Source organism: Ascaphus truei, chromosome 1 (assembly GCF_040206685.1).
Source record: "Ascaphus truei isolate aAscTru1 chromosome 1, aAscTru1.hap1, whole genome shotgun sequence".
Classification (NCBI taxonomy): Eukaryota; Metazoa; Chordata; class Amphibia; order Anura; family Ascaphidae; genus Ascaphus; species Ascaphus truei.
The window spans coordinates 469,308,833-469,334,763 of record NC_134483.1 but is presented as its reverse complement, the minus strand read 5'-3'; the positions used below and the strand labels follow the sequence as shown (position 1 = coordinate 469,334,763).

At 43.4% G+C, this 25,931-nt stretch overlaps 1 protein-coding gene across 1 annotated transcript in view; it reads right to left on the bottom strand.

The window, feature by feature from the left end:
- The window catches only part of CNGA1 (cyclic nucleotide gated channel subunit alpha 1), a 45,632-nt gene extending 20,689 nt beyond the window's left edge, over positions 1-24,943 (bottom strand). Inside the window, exons 1-2 of the mRNA XM_075566928.1 lie at positions 24,663-24,943; positions 1,009-1,125 (exon numbers count right to left, since the gene is read on the bottom strand). Of these exons, the coding sequence (XP_075423043.1) occupies positions 1,009-1,112 (104 nt within the window). The 5' untranslated portion in view covers positions 1,113-1,125; positions 24,663-24,943. The remainder of the gene's footprint in view (positions 1-1,008; positions 1,126-24,662) is intronic.
- Between the last annotated feature and the right edge of the window lie 988 nt (positions 24,944-25,931).

Genomic DNA, 25,931 nt, shown 5'->3' with positions numbered 1-25,931 from the left:
AAACATCTCCCTTCAAGGAAGAGTATGCATTATCCACCGGAACACCTCTGTCTTCTACAGGTGGTGCCTGTTCATCACACCGTCTTCTTGGGCTAATTCGAAACAATGGGTGCTTCTCCTGCCGGTGCGTTGTGCATCTCACTGCAACGAACCAGTGGGAGTAATAATGTCTGCTACATCTGCACCATCTGCCTCTACCATAACACTGATCATCTGATATAAAGCTATGAGCATCCAAGCTGTTTGCTTGATAGGAAGCAGCTTTCAGAACCACCAACCCTTTTCACCCCATGTACCTTACAGCATGTTTCCACTTTCCTTTCCTTATAGATTGCAAGCTCTTTGGAGCAGGGCTCTGCTAACCTCCTATGCCAACGTAAGTTAATGTTGGTATTTTATTGTTATCGTCTTTAGAAACCATTGGAAACCTGTGGAATATGTATATATTATAAATAAAAAATAATAGCCAGGTATATCAACTCTCACTGATTTTCACCATTTTACTGATTTTGAGTCTGTTTCACAGATTTTCGGCACCAGAAGTTCCATGGATTTCAGTAGAATCTAACTGATGCAATTCAATATTTTTCCATTAAAGTGAGATTTTTCTTAAGAACCCCTAGATTTACTGCCCCTGGAGGATGACCTCTTTCATCATCAACAAAGTCAAGGTGTTTTCAAACAGTAAAGCTACAGTAATTCCACCCAAACCAGCAGTAAACACACTACAGTATAACAAAAAAGAGCTCTGACACTCCTAGAAGTTGTACAAAGAAAAGCTTTAAAAATATAGCAAAATTGATTTGTGTGGCGGACCAACTTTTCAATCCTCTCTGAAATATGTGTTTCATTTATATTAAGCTACAAATATGCAATTACTGTTGTTTCATGTGTCTGTATTATGCATTTGAAATCTAGGACTATGTCTATGGAATAATGTGCAATACTTTTCTACAGGGAAATCATTATTTATTCACAATAAGTTTAGGAATGCTAAACATAACATACCCGCATTCACCATTTTCCATCCTTTCTATTTCTTCATCCATGTCTTGTATCGATACTCTGGGTACTGTGCCATACGTATGATGAGTATTGATTACTCTTGCCATTTTGGATTTCTTTCTATGAGATGAGAGTAAAGAAACAAAGTAACATAGTAATGTAAAACGTACAAATTATGGAACACTAGGAGAAATGCATATTTCTATACCGTTATTCATCATAATATAATAATCAGGAGTGTTGCCTTTCTAGTGCATGGCTTTCCATAGAATTAATCAGCATAACACATATTTATACATAAATCACTCTATTCCTAAATAAATGTATGGACCTTTTAAATATGAAGGTAATTCAGAAGCTTCAGACAACTCAAAGAAATATCTAGAGATGTATGCTGGGTCTTACCTGAAGAGACAGGAAAAAGAATGAATAGGTTCTAAATTTAACACAAGCATTTGACATAATCACAAGGGTGAAGAAATTTAAATGGCAGTGACATTGCAAGAAGTAATGACCATCTTTGGACAAAGATGGTACTCGACTGGATTCCAAGGGAAAATAAAAGACTAAGACGATGACCAAGAGTAAGATGGGAGGATGAAATTAGAAAAATTGTTGGAGCAACGTGGAGAAGAGAGGCTGAAGATGATATATATTGTAGCGTACACTTATAGATTGATATAGATCTGTGTAATGTGTGAAACCATTGAATTGGGTTAGTAATACAATAGAATATATATATATATACAGTATATACTGTGCACACATACATATCTATAGAGAGAAAAGAAAGTATATGTCTATATTCTAATCCTACTTAATTATTGGTATTAGATTGCATGTTTTTTTTTGCAGTAATTAATTATGCCTGTAAACTAAAATGTACGTCTTTGCATATATTGAAGTGCTAGGTAAACTAAGAAAACAATATTATTATTTTAAATACAGTAGTATAACTGGGGGTCTATTAGTTAAACATGTTCACATCCTGCACTGATACAGCAGACTGATAAAGCACAGCACATGTAGCTATTGATATCAGAGATCCTCAATCATATGCAGAGCACAGGCTGCTTTTGCTGATTGCTTCCATTTGAGGGAGGTCGGGATTGATCACTGGTAGGATGTCACCTACTGTAGTCGTCACCTTGAAGTTCCTTATTCTTTCGTTAATAAAGTCTGTCAATGAGGCATTGAAACATTACAGGGGTACTATGGGCCTCATGCAGAGAGCATAGAATTTTAAAAATGGCGAATTTCATAAAAAGTAGCTTTTTTGGAGAGTTTTATTCTCCATATGCAGAAAAGTGCGAATTCTGCTATGTTTAACATGGATGCGTGTGGCGAGTTTAAATTGGCGAGATGCGCGCTTCAGAAACGTGTAAAAACAAATTCGCGCCTTTTTTTTCCCCTTTACTATAGGCGGCGAGCGCCATCTTGCCATATTTTCGTGGCGCGGCAAAAATGCGAGAATCGCGCCTTTTTTTGGCGCGAACAGCCGCTACTTGCCGTTCGCACCTCTCTGCATTCGGAGAGTTTTAAAAATGGCGCGATGGAGGTTCTCGCCAGCCGCGAGGCGAGTTTTAAACATAGAAATAAAAAAATGGCGCGTTTTTCGCAACTCGCCATTTTATGCCGTTTTCTGAGGGAAATTGAACAAAAAATGGCGAGTTTTGAAATAACGATGCTCTCTGCATGAGGCCCTATGTTTGTTAAAAAAAAATATGTATGCTGCAGTGAAAAATATAATGGGCCTTATGCAGAGAGCATAGAATTTTAAAAATGGCGAATTTCATAAAAAATAGCTTTTTTGGAGAGTTTTATTCTCCATATGCAGAAAAGTGCGAATTCTGCTATGTTTAACATGGATGCGTGTGGCGAGTTTAAATTGGCGAGATGCGCGCTTCAGAAACGTGTAAAAACAAATTCGCGCCTTTTTTTTCCCCTTTACTATAGGCGGCGAGCGCCATCTTGCCATATTTTCGTGGCGCGGCAAAAATGCGAGAATCGCGCCTTTTTTTGGCGCGAACAGCCGCTACTTGCCGTTCGCACCTCTCTGCATTCGGAGAGTTTTAAAAATGGCGCGATGGAGGTTCTCGCCAGCCGCGAGGCGAGTTTTAAACATAGAAATAAAAAAATGGCGCGTTTTTCGCAACTCGCCATTTTATGCCGTTTTCTGAGGGAAATTGAACAAAAAATGTCGAGTTTTGAAATAACGATGCTCTCTGCATGAGGCCCAATGTGTCTAAGTCTTTATGTCCCCTTATGTACCAGGAGAACAAGGATGCTTGTAATTATGAGGCTTCAGTAACCTTTTAAAAGTCACTGCAGAGCCGTTGTTAGTCATCTTTTCCATGCACCGATACAGTGGGACTTAGCCAATTGCTACATAATTTTACTTCTTTACCCCAAGTTTTTTTTTTTATCAAAACAAACTTTGATCTCTATTCTATATTATTCCTTTATGTTTCTTGTGTAGCCTGGCTTGGCTACTAATCTAGCCTGCCTGACAAATAGGTCCTGGTATCAGTGCAGGCAGTGTTAGGCCCAATCCAGGGTTTTCCCCACCAGCAAGCAGCTCCTTGAGTGACAGGGGAAGGCAGGACAAGGCCTGTGTTCTGCCCAATCCTTGGCTCAGACCTTGAACCCTCCCCCAGGGTCTTAAGGGGTTGCACTTTCCAAATTGAGTTAGTTGTCTCTCCCCTTTGAGACTCCCCTTAGGGAAGTGGGAGTGAGAACCATACCCTCTGCTCCATCAGGGAGTAGAGGAAGAGTTAGGACCGACCTCTGGGGCCCATGACCGGGGGTTGAGACCAGGGACCATTCTGAGGCTGGAGACCAGTGTTATAGTATGCAGTGCTGCCTGTATGCTGTACTCTATAATGGAGAAGAATAAAGATGTTCCTGTTATCAAATATACTCCTGCCTGGGCTTGCAGTCTGTCAGGGGGAATATGAAAGAGTTCTTCCGCAGGGACTGCTTCCAGCTCTCCTGGAGCCTACGGAAGATGGAGGCACTGACCAACGAATGAAGGGGAACCAGATATCACCCCTAAAGCCTGTCCTGTTTCCCCAACAACATCAGCAGGGTCTCAGATCTACTGTGAGCCACAGGTATGCTGCAGCACAACACACCTACTGTAGTAGCCGGGGAAACACTGCTACATTTGGATGAGGCAGGGATGGATATTTATGATCACAGCTGGTTATCATGCAAAACTATTGAGTTTATTCTTTGTTCCCCAACGAAAATATCTCCATTTTGCACAATGAGAATCATTACCACGGGAAACTGGCCAGGGTGGACATAACGTGATTTTGATAGCTAATGCAAAGGTAATGTGACACATTCATGATAGAAATCATGACCTACATAAAGATTTGGAATGATCAGTTCAATCAGGTACATACAAGGACAGAGAGGACCATATCAATCATTATACTGTATGTATGTATGTATGTATGTATATATAACATTTTATATATATCTGTTATCCTTTTATATATAGGTAAAGGTGCACTTGGAGAAGCAGTTCTTGTCATAGTAAAAGCCAAGTTCGTCCAACAAAGTCCAAATTTACTAATCTAAGTGTAGCCATGCTGTAAAATGGCTAACAGTCATCTCTCCTGCTGACAGTAAGGCCTGGTAAGTTGTGGGCATGCCAGCTGTAATTATGGAGGTTTGCCTCATACCCTGGTGAGGTGCCCTATGTATGGATGGGAGTGGCCACATGTTCTGAATCCATGGTTAGTGATGTCAGAGTTGTGCCAGCCCCCAGAGGATACATAAGGCACAGCACTGTTCAAAAGTTAGTTGTTGCTGAGTGGATAGAGGAGGAGAAATAAGCTGTTGAAAGGACAGATTACGAAACTGTGACCAGGGACCTGGTCACAGGGAAGATATCCCTACGGGGATAGGGAATCCACCAATTAAGGGAAGAGATACCTTTTAAAGGGAAGTACGGTGAACAATGGAAGGCTAAGAATATCCATTGTGACAGCAGCTGGCCCACCGTACATCAATAAAGATGACTCTGTTCAAATATACTCTCGTGTGTAAGTGTGGAGTAATTACACAGAGAGGTGCACCACAGAGGAGTTCCTCACCAGGACCATCCACAAGCGGACGCTGGGATCCTGATGAGGTGGAGGCGCTGCACTGGATATAGGTAGGACTCAAGTACACTACCTCAGCTGTATGTCTGGGTTGGCAATCCCCACACAACATCATGCGGGAGACTCAGGAGTCCTGTTGCCAACAGGTGCACCACCAGACACTACACTGTAATGGGGACTGGTTAGACCACAGGGGCCAATGTGAGAATGGGTGGGTCAGGCTAGGCCAGAAAATCCGTTACATTTGGAGGCGCTGCTGAGAGATGTAGACCTGTCAACAGGACAGGCTTTTGCTGGGCACACTGGGAAACAGGGAGAGTGTCTGCTGCCACTTTGTGCTGCGTTGGGACATCCTAGGAGTAGTCAGGGGCTGATGGAGAATAGTCAGCTCGCAGGGACGACCTAGGGGCCTGAAAGGAGTTGGAGGTTTGGAGAGAGGCTATAGCTTTACAGGTCACCTTGAGGCAGTGCTAGTTGGTAAGATGCCTGGAAGGATAGCCTGGTAACGAGTCAGGAGTCCTGAAGAGGGTCTACACTAGGCTAGCCAACAGTAGGTAGACGTCAAGTACTGCATGGAAGCTCCAGAGTACTCTAGCCCATTCCAGACCACTTACCAAAGGGAGCACAGACTGGGAGGAAGGAGATACAGCAGACACAGAGAGAGTGAGCCTAGCCTGAGGTAGTGCAAACACGAGTCCAGCCTACATTAGGTATACAAGGTGGTGCATCAGAGAAATCTTTATTGTGCCGGTGTGGTAGCTGCCCTGCAGAGAGGAGCTCCATGCACAATAATCACGAAAATAATACATCTATGGCAACCGCAAGAGTGGAGAATCCGCGCGGTGCGGAGTGTCCAAAATGGCGGACGGAGGCAGATGGAAGGAGCGCATGTGGTGTGCGTTCAGCGGGAGAGCAAGCTACAGAAATGACTTTCACGAGCCTGCTGTTGAGTGGTGCTAAGGCTGTGGCCGCGCCGTTTTGGTCCTGCCTAGGACCGCAGGGTACTACCCTGGAGGACAGTGTTGAAGACATTGTTGTAATATGTGATGAAAAAGAAATATCTGCTTGCCAGCCGGTGAGTGCTATACAGAATGATAACCAAGATGGCGGCTCCCGCTTCCCTGGGAGACCGCGTGGATTTGCTGAGGAGAAAACTGCATTTGCAAAAGTTGCAGAGTTGGCCAGGACTGGCGCCAACAGGGAAACCCCGCCCTGATGGGGGGTATGGCACGAAAGCTGCGGCCGCGCCCTCATGGACAGTGACTAATTCAGCCCCAGTGCTGGGTCACCCGATAAATCTATGGGACCTCCCCCTAATCTCAACCATCGGGAGTGGTTTCCAATTATGCCCCGTGGGCATGAATCCAGCGGAACAAGGAGCTGGTGAGCCGGCGGTGCTATTACAGAAAATAGTCCCTGTAATCAGTGCTGCCTGCGGAGAAGAAGACCAGGATTGTGCAAGTAAAGAGGCTGTAAGAAATTGGCCGGAATTGGCCCCAAATAAGGAACGGTGCTCGGGTGTTGGCGCGAAATCTGAAGCCACGCCCTCCAGGACTGTGAAAGGCGCGGCCTTAATTAAAGGACATCCTATCCCGTTGTGGGACCCGCCCATAATTGCTACTAGTGGGGGCGGGTTCCAACTATGTCAGATTAGGGTGGAGCTAGACAAAGGAGTGGCTGCCAACTCAACCCCTGCTGGTCAGTCGCGAGGAGCCAGCTTAGCGAGCAAACCATTGCAGCGAGTGACTCCCACAAAGAGGATGGATCAACCCCAAGAAGTGATGGGCATGATGACCACTCAGCCATACTCGGTACCAGGAGGCGTGCTGGTAATCCGGGTGGCTGGAACAGAGACTGTGGTGGGCCTCTGCCTACAATGCCGAATACCAGGCGGCACCGTGGGTACAGCGGGGCACTGTCCACAGTGTGGTACGCAGTATCTATGGCCTATGCCCACATTTGTGCCAATTCAATCTATTGAACCCGCGGGGAAGATGGCTATGCTGACAGCCGAACTTCCCGGTGCTCTATGGCGGGAGGGCACGGATCCCGGAGAATGGGGATCGGAACGTATCGTCCTGGCTGAGAACGAGGAGAGGAAAGCGGTCGGTCAGTGTATCGACCGAGAGGCCAAACGGCGATCATCACGATCGGTGACCCCGAACAAAGTACCGGCGGATCCCTCCGATGAGGATCCCAGAGAGTCGTCTGGGGCTGTGATCTGGCCCGTGGTGATATCCTGTGAAGGGAACGGAAGGAAGACCCCACTTACCGGGAGCAGCGGTGAGAGGAGTCGGGTGTCACCAGTGGAGCAGAAGGTCGAGAGGCGGAGCCCCTCCCATTCGGGGACCGGCGGGTCCAGCGGCGATGGGCGGTCCACGCCCAACCAGCGGAGTGGTAAGACAAGTCCTTGTGCTTACCTAGCTCCGATAAAGACTGTTGCGGAGGAGAGGCCATGCCAGGCCCAGGCGGTGCACGTGCAGGCGGCGGAACTTCCGGACGTCGTCGTGGAAGAAGAGATCCCGCATGGGGATCCATCGCAAGATGGTGGTGTATCCGTTTCCGGTGACGACATCATTTCCGGCGGGGATAGCGGAGCGACCGGAAGGAGAGCATCTACGCTTCGGCGATCGGCGGCGGTTCCCGATCACCTGTGAAGGCCAGGAGCTGGCAGGCGGCGAGGAAAGCTGAGAAGGGTGAGACTCAACCAGCGGAGCGTCCGCGCAGTGATCCAGGACTATCCGAGGGTAGAGAGTGGGTCGGAACCCCGCGGATACCCACTGCCCGTCCCTATGCCCAACCCCATGCCTTAGCTAACGCCCCTGTCCCAGTCACCTTTTCCTGTGGGTCCACGTCCAGTTTGGGGGTGTCGGAAGGGTCCCAGGGAACTGGTGAGGAACGGACTGGGGAGAGACTGGGCAGCTATGCCTCTGATGGTGGGTCAAGGGGTGGAGGGCAGTTGGGGAAGGTATCTGAGACCAGGTGGGTGCCTAAAGTGGCCATAGTTCAGTTGGAGGAGAGCTCCAAACAGGAGAGGTGGTCTAATCCTCCCCGCTCAATAGGAACCTCTGGGATATCTTCTTGGGGGGATACTGAGGAAGGAGATTCGCTAGAGTGGGGACCCGAAGGACTTCAGGAGACCCGATGGTGGGCCCCCTTATTCGAGGGATATGTGGGGTGGATGGACCGCACGCGGTTCCTGCTACAAAAAGAGGACGTGGTGGACTATTGGTGGGCGGTAGGGGAATTTACACCAGCCCAGAAGAAGAGGGAGATGCAGGAACGGTGGGTTCAGATATGCCAGCATAATATAGAACCTATGGGGCCAGAGATATTGTCTGACCCTGTGGATCCAGACGAACCCCTGTCATGGGTGCTGCCAGGAAGGGCAGGGAACGCTGAGTTGACTCGGATCAGCCGGGCCAAGAGGGCTATTGCAGCCAAGTATAAAATTTCTCACGGCCTAGAGTACCCATATGTCCCAGAACCCCTCATGGAGGAAATTGAGGAAAATAGGGATAGGTGGTTAAGGGAGACCATTGAAGAATACATGGTCAACAAAGGGGGTGCCATTACAGGCAGCCGGGCTGAAGAGAGAATAGATCACCTAATGAGGGTTTGGAGCATTGGCAGGAATGTGTACAAACACAAGGTAGTGTACCGGCCTGAGAGGGGGTTGCCGCGAAACTATAGCATAGCATAACTGTCCTGGATATGGGGGTCGGGAGGTTAAGAAACCTGACCCTCGGCATTACTATTAGGAGGTACAGGATAGCTGTTGCGCGAGTTCTTGGCTGCTGGTCGGGGCGCGCTTGGCACAATCTGTTTATCATGCGAACTGTAATGTTGAAATAATTATGTGTGTGTTTTTCATTTTACAGTGCTTCCTGAAGAAAGGTACTTCAAATTTAGGTCCCAGCCGGGGACGGTGGGATTTACCAGGGGGAGAATGTAGCCATGCTGTAAAATGGCTAACAGTCATCTCTCCTGCTGACAGTAAGGCCTGGTAAGTTGTGGGCATGCCAGCTGTAATTATGGAGGTTTGCCTCATACCCTGGTGAGGTGCCCTATGTATGGATGGGAGTGGCCACATGTTCTGAATCCATGGTTAGTGATGTCAGAGTTGTGCCAGCCCCCAGAGGATACATAAGGCACAGCACTGTTCAAAAGTTAGTTGTTGCTGAGTGGATAGAGGAGGAGAAATAAGCTGTTGAAAGGACAGATTACGAAACTGTGACCAGGGACCTGGTCACTGGGAAGATATCCCTACGGGGATAGGGAATCCACCAATTAAGGGAAGAGATACCTTTTAAAGGGAAGTACGGTGAACAATGGAAGGCTAAGAATATCCATTGTGACGGGCAGCTGGCCCACCGTACATCAATAAAGATGACTCTGTTCAAATATACTCTCGTGTGTAAGTGTGGAGTAATTACACAGAGAGGTGCACCACAGAGGAGTTCCTCACCAGGACCATCCACAAGCGGACGCTGGGATCCTGATGAGGTGGAGGCGCTGCACTGGATATAGGTAGGACTCAAGTACACTACCTCAGCTGTCTGTCTGGGTTGGCAATCCCCACACAACATCATGCGGGAGACTCAGGAGTCCTGTTGCCAACAGGTGCACCACCAGACACTACACTGTAATGGGGACTGGTTAGACCACAGGGGCCAATGTGAGATTGGGTGGGTCAGTCTAGGCCAGAAAATCCATTACATAAGTAAACACTGTAAGTAATTGTGACGTTAACCAGGATTTACTCCCTTAAAAAGCAAGGCGTTATTTATAACGGTCATTATTCTAAATGATATACAAGCCTAAATAATTTTTTCAAGTACCAGCCACCACAGTTTTTAGTACAACCGTTACATTTGCAAACAGAAGTCAATAACTAAAGATAATTAATGTTAAGGAAAATCAATCATTTCTGTGCCTCATAACATTGTCGCAACGTTACATAGTGTCGCGGGAGACCAATGCTTTTAACACAAAAATACCCGGATCCTTTGAGCAAAACGTGAGATAAAATAAATTGTGATTTATTTACACGAGAAACACACACAGCTTGATTTACAAAATAACACGAATAAACACTTACTGGAAAAGGGCAAAACAAAATAAAATGTCCATGGAATGAACTTCACAAAAATAAAGTCTCCATGCACCAATTCCCAAGAGCGGGGCTGGTGTGCAAAAAGAGCCGTAAGACAGTCTTTGGCTAGGGGTGCTGCATGTGACCCCTGTTTCTCCACCAAAAGTAATCTTTTCGTTCTGCCCTTGCAGGATTCATTCGCCAATCCTTAGTTCTAACGAACTCCTGAAGCGGGGTACAATGCTTAGTTACGATGGAATAGTCCTTGTACCACACAATGTATCTTAGATGAATCTCTCGTCCCCACTGACTGCACAGACTTTTAAAACCAGTCAAAGCCTATCTGTACTATGTGCAGCCAATCTCGGAGTGGGAACCAAACCCCCACCCTATGGCAGAGTTGCCAACAATTCATGCAGCCGGGCAAGGGGCTTCATGGTATGCCAAGGGTCATGCGCTAACATCACACCAGAGCCGCTTAGCATACCTAACCAAGCCCCCTTCTCTGGCGGCAGAATGTCTACCTCTCTCCCGGGCATTTGCTGGGCAAACTGTTTATAATACATCCTTCTAAAGTAACACTGTGTTCTGTCAATCAAATCAAATCAGCTTTATTGGCATGACGAAAGAACATTTCAGTATTCAGTCTGTCACTGTCTTTAAGTCCAGACTTCTGCCGACACATCAGCAGGGTGCCTGAGAAGTCCGCACTTAAGGTATGCATGATTCACTCTCCGGATTGCCGGTCATATATTGTACTTGTGAATCCCCAATGTATCCGCTGCCCTGCCTGGCTGAATGTTAATTTCTTTACTCTCATAACTTGAATGCACTAAAAAGAGAGGAACATTCATTCATGGCTTTGTATTAAAGTTAATAATAAGGAAAACATAACTGCTTTACTGTTTGTACCCCAGCAGCACTCACACCAAATTTCATAGCGCTCGCATACTCCTAACCTAAGTTAGCTCCCTGCTTCTGTACTGTGTGAAAAAGCGGCTGGAGTTAAGACCCGCTTTGCGGTTTGGCAGTGAAACATTGTTGCAACACTCGGAACTAATCCATAACTGTGACCGCACTCATACAATGTAACTTAGTATAATGTGTGTGGTCCCCTTATTCCTAGCAGGACACACACAGACAATATCTAACGCATTTACAGGCTTGCAGCAGTGGGCTGCAGAGCTGACACTTCGCATTTACAATAGGACTCAGGGGCACCCAGCCGGACATGATACCTTTATTTACTGGCCTGGGTACCCCTTCACCGTCACACTTAGTCATAGGGCTACAGTCACTCAAGGTTAATATTGCTCTTTTAAAATGTGTCGTTAAAAATAATGGAACTGCAACTATGGATTGCTTTTAATAACGCTTGGGATACAAGTACTGTAGCTCATAGAAATCGGTGTTGGTCAGCACTAGTGATGCAATTGTGATGGGGTGGAATATATGATACTTTCTACGACAGCCTTTATGCACCAAAGGAAAATATATTAACATACAACATAAACACACTTTAAATAAAACACAAAATGCATAGCATCCATATGTACAAATATTAAGCAATTAGTAGCCCAAGTGACCAGCTAGTCATGCGTCGAGTATGACTAGCTGACCACTTAAGCTTCTAAGGGCTAATGTATAAATAAGTTCAACATTGTTTCAACATTTTCATTGAGCTCTGTTTTGGGTTAAAGAACCATTCAAGTCAATGGGAGTTGGCTGGAGTAGGTTGGCCAGCTTATGTTTATAATGGCCATTATATACAAAGTCAAGATCGGCCTAATGCCAGCCTGGGATAAGTAAGAAAAAAATGGGTGTATATAGCGCTAAAAACCAAATACAGTGACAAATAAAATATAATGTGAACGTGCAAAAGATGTGGGATAAGTAATACAAGTTGGTATTTTTGGGCAGTAGCCCACTATTGCCAGCAATCAGTCAAGTGGATAGCATGTAAATATTATGTTGCTGGTAATACCTCATTTGCATACATTGCCAATAAAGATCAATATTGTGTGGATAAAAAGCCCTTGAACGTTTGCAATCTAGCTTTAGTGAATAGGAGGATGATGCCAATTTTTTATTTATTTTTCGGGCCATAGACTTTGCTGGAGAGGGAGACATAGACTATTTTGCCTCATTAGTCTTAGACAAGACTGCTCCTGCCACCACACGTTCCCTCCCACCCTGATAATCCATCACAACCGTGGCACGCACCCATCACCTGCTAGCTCCAAAAGTGCTCACGCACTGCAGAACATTACTTCAGGAAATTCCGCTCTAAAGCAGACATCCTCCACTATAAATGAATGTTCTCTTTCTGGAACACTGTCCTCTCCTTGCTAAGCTAACCTACTTTTCTTCACTCATACAAACTTTGACTTCCAAACCTCAATGCCTATTCGTCACCTTTAACTCCCTTCTCTTCCCCAACTACACCTACACCCCCATCTACCCAACACAGAGACCTCGCCATCTACTTCCCAGACAAGATTAAGTCAATAAGACATGACATATCTTCATGCCAAGCAGGGCCGCCAACAGAAATCATGGGGCCCGGGACAAATGAAAGGAGCAGCCCCCCCCCAAACCCATAGTGCACCTACCACGAAAAAATATCTTTTAGCGCGCAACTTTTACTTAACTGTTTTCTTATTGTGATACAGAAAAAAACATTACAATGCAACCTGTTTATTTTTATATTTTCAACAAAAGACATGTGACTGCCTGCCTGGGTGAGTGGGTGGGTGAATGACAGTGACTGGGTGGGTGAATAACAGTGGGTGGGTGAATGATGGTGGGTGGGAGACAGTCAGTGACTGGGTGGGTGGGAGACAGTCAGTGACTGGGTGGGTGACAGTGACTGGGTGGGTGACAGGGACAGGGTGAGTGACAGTGACTGGGTGACAGTGACTGGGTGGGTGACAGTGACTTTTGAGTGACTGGGTGGGTGACTTACCTTGACCGGGTGGGTGCTGGTGCTGCTTCCTTCCTTGCCCCCCAGTCACTTCCCCCCCTGCCCCCGATATCCCCGTGGCAGCTGCCCGGGGCATGTGAGGTGGGCTCAGAGGGCACGCGAGAGGTGGGCTCAGGGAGCACGCGAGAGGTGGGCGGTTGGGGGGGGCGGGCGAGACTGGCGGGCTAATCCCGTGGCTGTGGCCCGGGCAGGAGGTGCGAGTGGGGGAAGTTGGGTTGGGGCACGCGAGAAGTTAGGTTGGTGCCAGGGCCATCTTAAAAACATTAGGGGCCCCCGGGCAAAGCAGTACACGGGGCCCTGCCTACACAATCACTCACATGAATTAAAATGTAAATTAACGATTTGTTATCGAATAGTTAATATCCCCTGAATATCTAGTTTACAATTTATTCTGACATCTTACTGTTACAGTGTTATTCATAAAACAATCTTTTATATAATTTTTACAATACCTCACAAGAGAAACAGACGGGCCCACAGGCAGCGGGATGGGTACCTTGCTCGCGCTGAAGAATCGCGGCCATTGGGGGAAAAAAACTTTTTTTTTCTTTTTACTTTCACGGGCGTGGCCGGACCCCCCTGACTCACGGGGCCCGGGATGCCAGTGCCCTCTGTCTCCCCCTGTTGGCGGCCCTGATGCCAAGGTCCACATGCAACACCTACATCCCCTCGCACACCTACTGTAAATCCACTCTCAGCTCATTTTTCCCTGTGACTGAAGATGAGGTCTCCATGCTCCTCATCATCTCACCCTACAACCTGCCCCCTTTATCCTATTCCCTCACTTCTCCTCCGCACCCTCTCTGGCACACTAAAATCCACCTTAACTAACCTTTTTAACATCTCCCACCTCTGGCACATTCCCATCTTCTTTCAAACATGCACACGTCACGCCCATTCTAAAGAAACCTTCATTTGACTCCGCCTCCCACCTCTAAGTACCGCCCTATCTCTCTTCTTTCCTTGGCCTCCAAGCTACTTGAGCGACTTATATACAACCGCCTGACACACTTCCTCTCTTCAACTCCCTGCTTGACTCTTTTCAATCTGATTTCTGCCGTCTATACTCTACTGAGACAGCACTAACAAAAGTGACCAATTACTATACCTACTTATAGCTAAATCTAAGGGTCACTTCTTCTTACTAGTTCTCCTGGATCTCTCTGCAGCCTTCGACATTGTTGATCACCCCCTTCTCTTGAACATTCTCCACTCCATTGGCCTCCATTATACAGCTTTCTCCTGGCTCACGTCCTACCTTTCCAATCGCTCCTTCGTGTTTCCTTCTCTGGTGTCTCTTCACTCCCTCTTTCTGTTGGAGTCCCACAAGGCTCTGCCCTTGGCCCTCTGCTCTTTTCACTTTACACCTCTTCTCTTGGTGAACTAATACAATCATTTGGCTTTCAGTATCCTCTATATACCGATGACACCCATATTTATGTCTTCTTCCCTGATCTCTCCCTCTCCTGTCCTGAGTCTCCAATTATGTCTCTGCAATCTCCAAATAGTGAAAAAATGAAAACAGCAGCGCACTAGGGAGCAAGATTGGAATTATAAAAAAAGTGTTATTATTAGAAAGACATCACCTCAAGGAGATGTAGGAACGCTCCTACGCGTTTCACACCTTCACAGTGCTTTATCAAGCACCTTTATAAAGGTGTGTAGGTTCCTACACCTTGTTTGGGTGATGTCTTTCTATTAATAATAATTATTCCAACCTGTCTCCCTTGGCAGTGCACTACTGTTTTTATTTTTTCACTATTTGGATTCTTCAACTTGCAGCTGGTCACGCCATACATTGATGTCAAGAAGCTCTAGGAGTGGGTAAGGATTCTAATTACATGTTCAAGGAACAAATAATTCAAGAAGAAATGTGAGTATCACTGTTTCATTCAAAATTTATATGGATATGTATCCCCAATGAGGTTGCAGCAGGGTGGGTTACCATCACTGTATGTGTCCTTCAGGAGGGTTGGTTATTCTCTACATGATACATCTCACTTATCTCACTATTATCACGTTACCCACTCCATGCGACAGCTGTCTTTTTTCTGTTTGTCCTATACTGGACATTTCTTGAATTATTACATTCCGGAACTATTGGAGCACCCGATATCCGCCCTTTGAATTTTCTCTGCAATCTCCATCTGGATGTTTCACCGTTACCTCAAAGTGAACATGTCCAAAACAGAACTAATATTATTTCCCCCTTCCGCTGCCACCGCTACACCCACACTCTTCCTCACTGTCAATAACACCACAATCTCATCAACACCTCAATCCCTCTGTCAAAGGTCATCTTTGACTCTGATCTCTCCTTTGTTCTTCACATTCAGTCCCTCACGAAGTCCTGCCATCTCCACCTTCAAAATATGCCCCAAAATACGCTCCAAGATAAGCCCTTTTCTCACTCATGCTGCAACTAAAATCCTAGTCCACTCACTCGTCATATTTCACTTTGGCTACTGCAACCTTTTCTTAGTGGGCAGTCCCCTTGTCCACCTATCCCGTCTCCAAGCTATCCAAAATTCTACTACCAAAATCATCTACCTCACTCAACGCTCCACTTCTACTGCTCCACTACGCATATTACTACACTAACTTTCCATAGCCTCTATAATTCAATTAAAAACCCTAGTTATGATTTACAAAGGTCTCAATGATGCTGTCCCCCTTACATTTCAGCTCATACCCCCAAATACATACCTAAACACCCCCTATGTTCTGCCAACGACATTCGCCTTTCCTCTTATTACTGCCTCTCACTCCTGCCTACAAGACTTCTCCCGTGCTACCCTCTCTCTGTAATTCCCTACCACGCACCATCATACTCTCCCGCAGCTTTCATACATTTAAAACTCCCTGAAAACTTACTTTTTCAAGAAAGCCTACACACCATATCCCTAACATCCAACTACCTTCCCCCTCCAACCCCATTGGGACCTGCTGTATGGCGGGGCCAATCTCTGCCCTATGTAACACCCCCCCTCAAAACTTTTGTGGATTCAGCTGCTAGACTAGACCATATTCTAACTTGAGACACACCTTATCCAACAATGAGCAGCCACCTTACATTCTTGTTTCAACATTGTCCCTCAATCCCTCTAGATTGTCAGCTCTCACGAGCAGGGCCCTCATTACCTCTTTGTGTCTGTTTGTGCATGTTTGTCATCACTTGTATGTTACTGTTTATGTAATCTACATAAATCTGTACCCCGTTGTACCGCACTGCGAAATATGTTGGCGCCTCTCAAATAAACGATAATAATAAATGATAATAATGTATTACTCTTCCCCCCTTGCTCACTCTCCACTGCTCTCACTCTCCCCATCTTACTCTTCCTCTCGCACCCACACCTACACTCTAACTTCTCACTCCCGCCTGCCCCCTCTTTTCCCCTTCTCTCCCTTTCCCCCCCTTCTCTCTTTCACACACACTCACCCCTCCTTTCACACAATGCCCCCCTCCTCTCACTCAATTCCACTCCCTCAATTCTCCACTCCACTAGCCATGCCCAGACACAATTCCCACCCCCGCACAAATACACCCTCACATACAATTTGACCACACACACACTACCACACACAATTACATCCACACACCCACACCCACACCCTGCACAATACCCACACATTTCTCCCCCCCCCCACCCCCATCCCACAATACACACATACACACTTTTTCCTTGGGGTGGAAGGCATTCCAGTGACACGCCAGTCCCGCGTGCGGATGCGAAAGTTGGGCCTAACTTCCGAGCGGGACCAATTTCTCGCGCCGACCGGTGTGGGAGGGAGACATGCCACAGCAGCAGTTGGGGAAAGCTAGAGCCCGGCAGGAATCAGGGGCCGGCAGCCGGACACTTTCAGCATCGGCCAGGCCCGCCCCCACAAGCCGCCGGCTTGGGACAATTGTCTCGCATCTCCCCCCATGTCTGCGACCCTAGTAACATTAATCATCTGTATGGAGTAAAGAGAATCCCATCAGCTTGCTTCATGCCATGCATCCTTTAGAAACACACCAACTTCCTCCTCACACTGTATCTTATGTTCCCACTCTCCCTGAACCTGCAGAGGGGATTTTGTTCTACTTCTTTTACTCACTAAAACGTAACACACTACCAGCTTCACAATGCAATGCCTTAAACTATCTTAATGGGGCAATACCATCTACCCACGTAACAACCTCAAGTCCCAAATTTAGGTGAAAAAGCATTATGCCAAAAATCAACTGCAAATATGCAAAGCATGGTCGGGGCTTAGTTAAGGAATATTACCTCGTTGCAATGACTACAAAATTACATTAATTCAGGTTGGAAAACTCAGGCAATATTAGAGACAAGCTCTGTATCTGTGCTCAGAGAAAATGCATGTGTAGCCATGTGTAAAATTGGTGTACATATCTCTTTCTCATGCTGGCAGTAAACCTGGTAAGTATGCAGGATTGCCAGCAACAATCATGGAGGTTTGCCCTCAAACCCTGGTGAGGTGTCATATGTCCCAAAGGAAGTGACAACATGCTTTGTGTCCACGATTAGTGACACAAAGGGTGTCTGTTTTCTGGAGGTGATATAAGACACAGCACTGCCTAAAGTTAGAGTGAGTTGCTGTTGGTGTTCTGACTCTGTTCAGGAGAGTCATGTGGAGGTCTGCAACAGTGTTGCAGTGTCTGATGCAGTAGCTGTGAGTCTGTGCAGCTCAAAGCAGAGAGACAAGCTGGTGAATCTCCATAAGGGGGAGGTGGAGAGCAACTCTATTAGAGGAGAAGGAATCTTCCTAATGTAGTGCAGCAAAGGAATGAGCGGCTGAGTACGACCGCTATGAGGGGCAGTCTGCCTGAACGCACAATAAAGATGCCCAAGTTCAACAAACCCTTGGTGTGTGGTAGTGAAGTTCTTGCACAGAAGGAGGCACCACAGGATATAGGTAGGACACAAGCACACTACCTCAGCTGCCTGTCTTGCTGATATCCCCACTAACATCATGCGGGAGACTCAGGAGTCCTGTAGTCAACAGGTGCACCACCAGACACAACCATGTAATGGGGACCGGTTAGACCACAGGGGTCAATCTGAGATTGGGTGGGTCAAGGTGGGTCCAGAAAAACCGTTACACATGTATCACTTAGTCCAGTAATAAATCCAATAATTCATATCGCTTTCCTCATCAACACAGGCAATAATCCAATAATGACTTGCTAGCAGATGTAGTCAAATAATACTCCTATAATGGGGAGGTATAGGGAAATACAACATAGGTTGGCCACGCAGCTCAAAATAAATGAACAGTGGGCCACCGTCGCATCTTATTTCTATATGCACCTCAAAGCAGTGCACTGCCTGCACGTTCCCTTCAGGTTAGAAAACTCACACTGGCAATTTTATATTTTTCTTGAATTAAGCACTGTGGTTGGATGATTTACCAGTGAATTATAAGGGTACGAAAAAGCAAAGGCAATTTCTCAAAGAAAACATTTTTTTTTAAATAGGACTGATACTAAAACATCTTAATTCTTTGGTTATTCCTCAGCTTTTTACAGATCATACATCCTAGGCAAAAATATAACACATACAGTAGAGGCAACGATTATTCTAACATTTGCTTTAAACTAGCCGGGTTACATTCAGGGTATGTGCTGGGTATGTTCTGGGCATAGGATTAACACAGCAGGGATCCCTGGCAGTCCAATTCAGTTTGAATGGGACTGCCAGGGACCCCCGCTGTTAATCTGATAGGCCATTAATCAATGCAGAAATGCTGGGGCTAGTTTAAGGAAAGTTTAAGGCATGTATTCAGAATGTACCTGGGTGTACCTGGGTCTTTTGGGGAATTGCCACTGGTTTTTGTTAGGAAGTACAGTAGAGGCAGCGATTATTCTAACTACAAAGTGATTTCAAAATCAAGAAACCTGGCACCAACACAGCTCTTTTATATACAATTCACAACATTAATCATAAAACTACAATATAAAGTTGTAATCTGAATAAAAAAAACATTTAATTGAAATGTGGGCACTAATAGCCCATCAAAAGGTAAAGGTAATAATGCACACTGAAAAGGATTCAATAACAGCAATAATATATTAGAAAGAGGTTACTTGGTGCATTCAAAGAGACAAGCAGACACCTGTAGAGAATTTATATAGTTGGGAAGATCTCCAGGCACTTCAAGCTGTATTTTCAATACAAATAGTGTTTATTTTACATAAAGATAAAATGACGTTTCGGCCATTGATGTAGGCCGAAACTTTGTTTTTTCGTTACGTAAAATAAACACTATATTGTATTGAAAATACAGCTTGGAGATCTTACCAACAGAACAGTACTAATAAACTTAGGAACAAAATGGTAATAAAAGAATTTGTGTCTCTAATGCAAAACATTATGTGCCATATTTACTAAGCCGTGCTACTCGATAAGACACCCTCCAGCACGGCTCAGTAAATACGGCCACCTATTCCACCAGAAATAGGGAAATTACTACAATTACTGTAAGTTCACTTCCCGTCTGATCGGCAAGACAGGACAAGGTTCAGCCACAAAGAATGTCATGCACTTAAAAGGTTTTTCTATGAAACGGTCTACATTTTCTCATCCTATTATCTATTATTTTGTATAGAATAATAAAAGGATTAAAATAATAATGAAAGAGATGACGAGAGGGAGGGGAAATCAAGAGGAGTCAAGAGTGAAATACAACGTTACAATATCAGAAGGAAAAGAGCAATAAAGGAAGCAGGTACTAGTGAAACGCAAGAAGAAGACGAAGACGAGAGTCGTGACAAAAAATGTGAGGATGCCAATGCAGGGTTAAGCAAATGACCAGTTCTAGCTTCTATGAAACTATCACTTCTAGCTTGCCTGGCTAAATAATGACTAGTATTTATGGCTGTATAATAAATAATGGCATATTTTAGTTATAGCATTAAAAGAATTGAGTTTCATAGAGAGGAAAAAGATGAGGAGACATTAAGACTGGTGGGGGAAAACGGAACGCTAATGGTGACAAGTCTTCAATTCTACAGTACAGTATCTGGAGTAATTACACCGTGCTTCTTTGGTAAATCAATATGTGGTTTTAAATTAAACTGCTGTTTGGAGAATACTTCAGACAATGTAAAACTAAAGAAATGTCTTATTTGGAATGTTTGAGTGAATAAAGAAGTTTATTTGTGGGTTATTATTATTTCAGATGTCAAAAACGGCACACCTAGACACACAGTCAATGCAGTGTTAAATTGATTTACAGTTTTGTCACACTCTGACAGCCAGTTCTCATGTAAGGAGTACAATACCTCACTGAATGTTCAAAGGTAGAGTGTCTTCTCCAAACCAAGTCCACCCACAGGAACCCATAGGGCTAAGGATTAATTAGACCAGCTTGTTTAGGTGACCTAAGAATTCTTACAGGAGGCTATATACAGTATATTGCAGCCAATTAGTGAGAATCTTTGTACAAATCTTGTAAGTAGACTGATTAGTTTGTAGTTCTTGAGGTCCTCTATGTATCATTTCCTATGGATTAGAATAACTATCGCATAATGTCCATTATTTTGTCATTTTCGTGTTCTTCACGCAGCAGGTAAAGAGTTTTGCCAGGATTTTCTCCTATTCATTCCCAGCTTCTTTCAAGATTTAAGTAGAATTTTCATCTTCTCCATGGGCCTTCCCATTATTCATGGATTTTATGAGCTTTCTTTAACTACTGACTGCATACGCTGCACTGTATATAGAATTTTGCAGACATAATTACTCCTTGCCCTATAGATAATACAATTTAAATGTTGGTGCTTGAGACACAGGGACCCAAAGTCACAATGTGCAAAATATATAAATATATATATATACATATATATATATATATACACATATATATATATATATATATATATATATATATATATATATATATATAGTGGTTGACAAATCACCAAAAAATATACTCGCCACACAAAAAAATATACTCGCCGCCTAGTACCAAACGTGTGCTGCTTGGGCCAATATTTACTCGCCCGGGGGTTAAATCCACTCGCCCAGTGCGAGCAAATGTATAGGTTTGTCGAACACTGTATATATATATATATATATATATATATATATACATACACACAGTATATATATATAGTATATTCACACATAGGGGGTCATGCACTAAGCAGTGATAAGTGCTTTTAAGTGAGATAAAAAGCCATTGTAGCGTGATATTGCCTGCTGTGAGAGTCACAAAACAGTGATAAGTCTTTTAAGTGAGATAAATGTATTTATAGCGTGATACTGTCTGCTCTGAGATTCACAAAGCAGTGATAAGTGCTTTTAAGTGGGAAAAAAGGCCATTATAGCACGATACTGCAGTGTTATCACTGCTTTAAAGGCATGTATCTCACTTAAAAGCACTTATCACTGCTTTGTGCATAGCACCCAGAAAACCCACTTATCACTGCTTAGTGCATGACCTCCATAGTATATATATATATATATATATATATATATATATATATATATATATATATATATATATATATATTGCAGGTCATCATCTTCAGCCCTTATCGATCCACTGCTGGATGAAGACCTCCCGAATGTTCTTCCAAGTACTGCAATTGCAAGCCTCTTTTTTTCATGTTGCTCCAACAAACTTTCTGATTTCAATATAAATATATATACAGTATATAAAACAAAAATAGAAAGCGCAGGCTCCATAGCATAAATCTGTAAAATAGGTTTATTAGTGAATAATATAAAAATGCAACTAACAAAGGTCTCTTGAACTTGCGCATAGAATAAACTGTAGCCAATCCCAATCCTATCCCATATATTCCCCCTTTTTGTCCGTATGTTTGTTGTTTTGTTTTGTACATATAGTGTTTTGTAGTCCTTTGTTTTCTGTCTTAGTTAGCTATCATTCTGTTTGCCTAGCCTATTTATCTATTGTATTGTAATTGCACTTAATCTACCTTTCCAGTCCTATAATACACTGGGGTATACGTATACTGTATAAGATTGTTGTTCTCTTTACTGTGGCGCTGTAATTTATCTTTTTGTTTTATATATATATATATATATATATATATATATATATACACACATACACACTGTATATATATATACTGTATATATCACTTCTATTTTAGGCCCCTAACCTTCCAGTTACCTGGTTCTGAGCTAACTCACCCCTCAAACATATCAGGGCCTACACTGGCGACACACTTTATTCGAGCTTGGCTAGTCCCACGAATTCGGGTATACCCGGGTGTATTGAGGTTTGTGACTGTTTTCTGCCCGAGTACATTGAGTTATTTTCCAAGCAGGGATTGAAGCATTTTATTCCCGCTGGCTGCAATACTGCACAGTATATATATATAAACTGCATTACAATTCATGAATTTATGCCATCTGGTAGACACGCGAAGCATTGCAGCCTATTAAATCCTAATCATTATCATTTAACAGATCAGCCGCCCATCAGCCAGGCATGAACCCAGGCTGGGAAGGCAAATGCAACGGGGCTTGTCAGAGGTTAGGAGTGGCGCATTCCAGGTATCTGCCAGGTACATACCGGGTATTTGCTCGAATAAAGTGTGTCGGTGCAGTACCATTAACCTACTCTTATTTAAAAAAAAACATGTATGGTCTGCCTTCTGTGGAAATCTCTACTCAGATATACAGTATAAGATAGGATTAAAATGGGGTTTTGGCCTTTCATGGAACTAGCCCTACTGCACTCATGGATTTTACGTGTACAGTAGGTCTTCCTATATACAAACATTATTTTCCCATTTGTCTCTGTTACTAAACAGATGTCAGTACATTCTGAACAATCATGAGAAAACGTCAGGGAAAGTAGAAAAAAGAATGCAAGCTGCATACTCACAATCCTGTAATATCCTGCATTCTCTTAGCATTAAATGCACACACAGAAAAAGGTGTATCGGAGTATAAACTATTTTGCAATTTAAGCACTTTTCACGTTTCCTTAATTTGTCAGAGGAGAATTGATGATCCAGGGCACAATGCGGATTTTCAAAAAGATTTAATTATCAAATAGTACCAAATACGACGTTTCGTCCTACTCAGAGGACTTTCTCAAGTGACTGGCATGAGAAAGTCCTCTGAGTAGGGCGAAACGTTGTATTTGATAATTAAACCTTTTTGAAAATCCGCATTGTGCCCTGGATCATCAATTCTCCACTATCTTAGGATTCATTGGCAGCTGTCTCTGAACCAGGAGCACCGGTGGTTGCAAGTATTTTTTATTTATTTATTGGTGTGCATCTTTTTCATCTTTTGTTCCTTAATTTGTCATACATTTAATTCTGTCAGATTAAAATTCCCACTTTATCATTGAACTGTCACCAATCCTATCTGCTCTTCGTGCAGCTTCATCTCAACCCATTTCTCCAGTGCAGTACGTCATCAACTTGGTGTTCCCAGGTGTTCTTCTCATATCACATTTACCTCCTTAGTCCCTGTCACCTTTTCTGCAGTCACAATACAGTATGCTAGTATAGAAAGCCCCCGTAATAAACATCTCCGAGACAACTCTACGATTTCGGATTATTCTGTTTTGTAGAAAGTTTTCCTTTTTTTCCAGCTTGTTAATTTAACCAAGCCTTCACTCAAATTAACTGGCAACACCATTTGTATTTGTGTAGCTAGAGTAAAAACAGTGTAGTGTTACATTTTTAAATTACAATGGAATTCTAATTTATTTTTAAATTGTTTTTAGAGCCAAAATATATATATATTGTATTTATTGTAAACTGTACATTTTGTATATTGTATTCTGTTTAGAGTATAACATCGTGTAATTCTGGATAAAACTGGGTCCAAAAAGTTTTGCTACAATGTTTATTATGTACAGGGCCATATTTATTAAACAGGCTTCTGCAATAAGACAGATAGGAGGGAAAGAGATCCCTTCACATATACTGTATATAGGCATTGGGGTTGAGCAGTATATCGTTTGTATATAGTGTGTTCTGCGATAAGACACCTGATGCTGGAAGGTTACCTGCAGCCCAATTTGGTCAATAGGCTGTAATGTGTCTTCCAGCGCAGGAATATAGTATAGGAACATAGAAATGCATAATAATATCAGTTATAATTTACAATGAATTACACAAATAACATTGTATTTTTTATATATAAACTGTAAACCATGCAGTATATATTCTCTGCAATACCATATACTGTAATTGTTTTCACGTCCTATTTAATTCACTTTTTTTTTCTTTCCCATAGGAAACAAGGAATGTGGTATTAAATGCAATTATTTATTTATTTATTTATAAAAATGTTTTACCAGGAAGTAATACGTTGAGAGTTACCTCTCGTTTTCAAGTATGTCCTGGGCATGAAGCTAAGACCAATAATACATGGTTACAAATACAGTTACATAAATGAACAGGGTACACATTATATACAAAACATTTGCATGCACAATTAATTCGCTTTTGCCATTTACTTACCTCCGCTTTTAGTAATCCGTCGCTTTTAGTAACAGCTGCAACATTTATCAGGCAACATATCCAATGCGATTCATTTCTGCCGCAATTGCAATCCAACCATATTCAAATGTCATCAGTTCCGAAGGCCTATAAAACACACCTGCATGATTCCTAGCCTAGGGAATATTGCTTCTACCCAACTGTTCAATAAGAATTTTCCTGACACCGCACTGGGCTTAATTTAGGATTTACAGATTGGTGCCACTAGCAGTGACATCGTTACCATTATCCTTCCCCTGAGAAGAAGCTTATGAATACGATGAATATGCAGGAGGCAGGCAAATAGCAATGCATGTTTCATCTTGTCGCTCAGGAGTGTCGGATCGTCAAATACTTTATACTTGTGATCTCTAGACCTGCAACCATTTTAGGAACCAACATCAGAATTATGTATAAATAACCACATAGTACAGTAGGAATGCATCAGACCTAAGCCAAGCACTGGGTGATTACAATGTCTCAACCAAACCAAGGCAATAAACACTAGATGCTTGATTGAGTTGCAGGTAAAATCCCTGGGTGATGTTTGCTAATTATGACCCCTTAGTGATTCAGTACATTGTTGTATAAAAAGGTACAACTGCTAATAAAGCCAAGTCCCAACTGGGAATAAAATATTATTTATTCTCCACACTCCCTGGTTACTCCATGGTATTTCATTATGCTAGTTACTGGGAGGAAAAAACACCTCTATTAACGTACAATATGCAGCCTCACAAACAGGTCTGAGAAACATTAGCAATATGGCATTCATCACCACAGTGACCTGCAAAGTGATTACACCTCTTTAAATGTTGGAAAGGGGCGGATGGCATGGTGAGAACATTCAGTTTTAGTATAAAACAGACTCAATTGTTTTGTAAAGTGTGTACTCTACAAAGTAAATACAGGACGTTACTCACATTGTCAAAATCACATTACTGTTATATTATTTAGTGTGTTTCAAGCAGGTAACCTTGGCTGGTGGGATGTACACAAGCATTGGATTATGCTTACTGTAGGCCAGTTGTAATCTGTTCTTTTTTCTTGCTTTGTCAGCTCTCTATAATTCTTCAGGATCCTATTATCTCTATCTCTATAAATTCTCATAAGAATGACATTGACTGTTGTATACGTATTTGAAAATGCATACAGAAATGAAATGTATAATGTGTGATTACACACTTGTACATCAACTGTGTTCCTTTTCAATATAAAATGTAATAAACATCTATCGTTAAATAAATACCT